The sequence below is a fragment of the Trypanosoma equiperdum genome, assembly GCF_001457755.1.
Source record: "Trypanosoma equiperdum strain OVI genome assembly, contig: ctg_853, whole genome shotgun sequence".
Classification (NCBI taxonomy): Eukaryota; Euglenozoa; class Kinetoplastea; order Trypanosomatida; family Trypanosomatidae; genus Trypanosoma; species Trypanosoma equiperdum.
In genome coordinates, this window is record NW_027124813.1 from 3,170 (window position 1) to 7,797 (window position 4,628).

Sequence of the window (4,628 nt, forward strand, 5' to 3'; positions counted from 1 at the left end):
GTGGGTCTGCGCAGCATAGAACGAAGGACAAGACAGAAGCTTAACCTGAAGTTTGTGTTTTTATTTATTTGTTTTGAGAATTTAAACCTTGCCACTTCCTTTTTTTTTTTTGCACTTTCAATTTCAGCCAAGAAAAACGAAAGAACTGAGGGAAGGACGTGGTAGTAGTGTTGCACATTCGTCAGTACGGCAGTACTTAAGGACATACTCGGCTGTCGCGCGCCCAAAACGTTTTCGCTGTTACTGCGCAGTGACATAGATAGACATCACAAGATTTGTTAAAATCATAGACGCTTTTAGCGAACGCGGCGCCTAAGCTTCTTAAACACACACGCACACACACATAATTCCAAGTAATTACATTAGTGAATTGGACCCAAATCAGGGAACAATACAAGAATTCAATCTATAACGGTAGCTTAATTGAGGTTTGGTGAAGGGATGAGCATACAACCAATTGTACAACTTTTGGAGATAGAACTGATAGGGGACAATCCTTCTTCTTACACCCAACCAATGCACTGGCGGATGCGGTTAGAGGCTTTAGAAGCATTAGATGACACCATATCCATTGCTTTCGTGTGGGTCGGTAGTGCTGCATCACCAAACCATGATCAGGTACTCGATTCCTTTGATGTAGGACCTCTTGCGCAGGGGGTGACGGAATTCACAATGGAATGTGACCCACCGCAGGTGGAGTTGGTTCCTACGCAGGAAGTGTTAGGGGTTACAATTCTCGTAATATCTTTTCAGTACAGGGAGCAGGAGTTTCTGCGCGTCGGATACTACACGCAAGTCGCTTACTTCGATGGACGTATGAACAACTGCCCTCCGCCAGTACCTCAGGTGGAGCTGATGGGGCGATTTATTGCAATGCCGCGGCCGACCGTAACGGTGACACCCATCGCATGGAATGGAGGACCGAGTGAAGGAAGAGAGGCACTTGAACCCAGATGAGTGCGAGGCATGGCGTTAGAAAGGTCTTAAGTGATTTAAATCAGCAATCGTTGGGGGGGGGGCGGCGGCTCCAGCATGAAACTGAAAAGTGAAAGAAAAGGAGAGAAAAGGGGAGTTGAGGGAGGGCGTCCGCTACTCGTCACTTCCGCTTTTACTTTTTTTTTTTTAACCACCCGCGCATGTACACGACGCGGCGACATAAAAAAAAAAAGGGAGGAAGGAAAGGGAAAGGGAATTCCCCGGGGTCTCGTCTGCTGTCAAAGTTTAATTCCGTTGGCAGTCCTTCATGATGGTTTCACCTCCGCCGAAACCCCTCCCTTCGGTGCACCTGCGCTCCCGCCTGAGCAAAATAAACGTGCGTGTATCGTTGCGGGTCTTTTTTTTTTTTTTTAGCTCTACAGGGTCTTTCCAACGCACCACCCAAGTTTGTTTGCTTGTTCTTCTGTTCTTCGCCATTACTCTTTCGCTGTTTTTATCTTCATCTTTTCCTATTGTATTGTCGGTACCCGTTGAAGCGTTTTCAGGGAGCATATAGGGAGTGGGGTTCGTGCCGTTTCTGTGTTTCTCGAAGGAAAAGAATGTGTGATCCCCTCGTTGAGAGGTTTATCAGTGACATCATAAGGGATCCGCAAGCCTGGAAGCGTGCAGTGACATCTCCTGACAATAGATGTTGCCTTTTGCCAACATCTAATGTAATAAGATCTCTTGCAGGTCCTCTCTTTCGTCGCGGTTGCGTGGATAATGTATCATCTTTGCGCTTTTTGACCACTTTACGGAGGGATACCTTAAGCGGGGGTAACGTGCAGCGTGTGTCGATGAAGCGAAAGGATTTGCGTGGGCCATGGGATCACAGGACAAGGGTTTCCGAAGAAGATCAGCCAAACATTCTGATTCAGCTGTTAGTCCGACAACTAGAGCGCAACGGTTTTGGCACATCTTACCGCAAGGCTGTGTATTCACTGTTAGGTAAACAGGTGAAAGAGATGTCCAAGAAGAAAAGACAACATGACGCTGCCGCTACAGCAAAGACCATGAAGTTAAATGCAAGACGTATTGAGCATCTTTTGATGGAAGAGTACAACGAGCGCAAAAAGACGTGTGATCGCGAGGGTAGGCGACGACAAGCATTAGTAAGGGGTTTCTTCAACAAGGCTTCGGTGGTGGTTGAAAATGAGGAGTTTATTGGAAGGAGAACAATTTTCCAGGATGCTCTCGATGAGTGTTTTGCCATTAAAACACTCATGGAAGGAGAGACGCAGAAACTTACTGGGATTCCCCCTGAGCACCAAAGAAATTACTTTGCTATACAGCAGAAGGAAAAACACGAAAGGGAATGTCTACTCGCACGATTCGAAACTCAGCGGAGAGCGATTTATCTTCAGCTGCAGCACGACATAAAGAACTCTATAAAGAGTGAAATTAGGCGCATTATGCGCCGCGAGAAACACATAGAAGAACTATACAAAAAGCACGGTTGTGGAAAGTGATATAACTAACACAGGAGACAACGCCAAAATGAAAACAAGAGCACTCACCGCCATAGAAAGATATATGAGGAAGTTAAGATCAATCAAACAGAACATACATTTTGCACCAATTTCCCCTCTTAAGGCTCTTTGCTACTGTTCGCGACAAAAACAAGCAATAATTGCGATGCTACTCTATTTTTAATACACAGGATATAAAAATTTACGTTTCCCAATTATGCGCGCTCATCTCATAATTTCTTCATTTCATGTTTCGAACTACTTCCGAAAGAAATACCGTTACACGGTATTAGTAAGTTACGTGCTGGCCTTAAGCTATAAGATTATTGTAAACAAGGAGAAAGAAGTAAGTGAATACCATATTTCATCATGGTGCATCCATACTTATGGGTCATTATTGTCGGTGGGATCGTTTCGTTCCTCACCGGCTGTGGTGTTGGTATGAATGACCTCGCGAATTCCTTTGGTACAACGTATGGCTCGCGAGTGCTCAACCTGTGGCAAATTGTTATACTCGCCTCCATCTGTGAGTTTGTGGGTGCCGTTTCTCTTGGGTCTGAAGTAACCTCAACAATATCAGGTGGTATTGCGAATCCAATGACATTTGCAAATGAACCATATGTGCTGATGTACGGTATGATGTGCGCATTGAGTGCAACCTTCATTTGGTTGTTATTCGCCACCATGATGAGCCTTCCCGTGTCTTCAACTCATAGCATTGCGGGTGCTATAATTGGCTTTGCGCTTGTGTACGGTGGTTTTGGCGCTGTTTCCTTTGCTAAGAAGATCGATGAATTTCCGTATGTTACTGGCGTCGCCCCGATCATTGCGTCATGGTTCATTTCACCAGTGTTTGCTGGCGCAGTGGCTGCTTCGCTGTATGCATTGTTGCGGCTCGTTGTACTGCGCCCTGCCAACTCCGTGAACCGCGCTTTGTTTGCCCTTCCATTAATTGTCGGAGTGACATTTTTCCTGGAGTCATTCTTTGTGCTATTTAAGGGAGCTAAGGCTCGCTTACACTGGGGCCCTGCGAAGGCGTCATGGGTTGCTGCCCTCATTGGACTTGGGGCTGCCTCCATTTCTGCGGCTTGTATCCCACTTCTGAGACGCCGTGTGAGGTTGATAACTGAAAGAGCTGAGCGGGAAAGGGCTGAAACAGGGATGAATACCGCGCCGGAAATATCAGGAGATGCGGGTGCCATATCAGAGAATGCTGCTGGAGTGGGGGCAGCGGTGGAAGGTCCTGTTGATACTGCGAATCGCATAGTCCCACCATCGAGCGAGCCAACCAGCGACTCTCCAACAACTGAGTACCAATCGAAAAATATGAGTCGACTAAGTATGACAGGTGTCGTTGATGAAGCATTGAAATTTGATGTGCAAATATATGATGAACGTGTGGAGTATGTGTTTCGTTACCTTCAGGTATTTACGGCCGTTTGTGCATCCTTCGCACATGGTGCCAACGATGTGAGTAACGCCATTGCCCCATTTTCCGCCATGTACTCCATTTATATCAACCAACAAGTGGTAGAAGAGAACGATGTACCATTATGGATATTGGTTCTTGGTGGAGCTGGGTTAGTGGTTGGTCTCGCGACGCTGGGTGTTGGAATCATGCGGTTGCTTGGGGAACGCATTACGAAGATTACTCCTAGCCGTGGGTTTTCAGCAGAACTTTCCGTTGCTCTTGTCGTGTCACTGTGTTCCGCCTTCGGTATTCCCGTCTCTTCAACACACTGCATCACAGGTGCTGTTGTGGCTATCAGTATTATGGATTGTGGATTCCGCAAGGTGCGATGGATGATGGTTGGGAAAATGTACCTCGGATGGATATTCACTCTTTTGATAACGGCTGCTATATCTGCGTTACTCTTTGCACAAGGTATATATGCCCCGAGTCTCACCTCGCAGTAATTTGCAAGAAGCGAGCTGGTAGTCGCTGTAGTTGCCGTCGGTAACCCTACGGTGTGATGTGATTGTTTGTTGGATTCGGGAAACGGGAGCATTTATATGCGTTGCGCAGTCCGTGTGATGAATGAATGCCTTTGGTCACTTATGTGATCATCAATGGCGGAAATCGCTCAGGTCTGTTGTCCTGCTTTTCCCCATATTTTCACGGCAACTCATCCTTGCACTGTCCGTACCATACGGGACCGTCCTGATTATTTTCTTCCCCCCCCC

General features: G+C 46.7%; 3 protein-coding genes and 1 pseudogene across 4 annotated transcripts in view; all 4 read left to right on the forward strand.

Annotated features, from left to right (window-relative positions):
• Positions 1-441: 441 nt before the first annotated feature.
• Positions 442-957, forward strand: TEOVI_000401300 (anti-silencing protein ASF 1 like protein, putative; the record flags this gene model as incomplete). Its single annotated transcript, XM_067226832.1, has 1 exon — positions 442-957. The coding sequence occupies one exon, from the start codon at positions 442-444 to the stop codon at positions 955-957; it is 516 nt and encodes a 171-aa protein (XP_067082933.1).
• A 578-nt stretch (positions 958-1,535) lies between these two features.
• On the forward strand, positions 1,536-2,444 carry TEOVI_000401400 (uncharacterized protein; the record flags this gene model as incomplete). Its single annotated transcript, XM_067226833.1, has 1 exon — positions 1,536-2,444. The coding sequence occupies one exon, from the start codon at positions 1,536-1,538 to the stop codon at positions 2,442-2,444; it is 909 nt and encodes a 302-aa protein (XP_067082934.1).
• A 369-nt stretch (positions 2,445-2,813) lies between these two features.
• On the forward strand, positions 2,814-4,361 carry TEOVI_000401500 (phosphate-repressible phosphate permease, putative; the record flags this gene model as incomplete). The annotated part of the gene is made up of 1 exon (XM_067226834.1): positions 2,814-4,361. The coding sequence occupies one exon, from the start codon at positions 2,814-2,816 to the stop codon at positions 4,359-4,361; it is 1,548 nt and encodes a 515-aa protein (XP_067082935.1).
• A 121-nt stretch (positions 4,362-4,482) lies between these two features.
• TEOVI_000401600:pseudogene overlaps positions 4,483-4,628 on the forward strand; it is a 403-nt pseudogene continuing 257 nt past the window's right edge. The window contains exon 1 of the mRNA in view: positions 4,483-4,628. This exon is cut by the window's right edge and continues 10 nt beyond it. Coding sequence covers positions 4,483-4,628 — 146 coding nt within the window.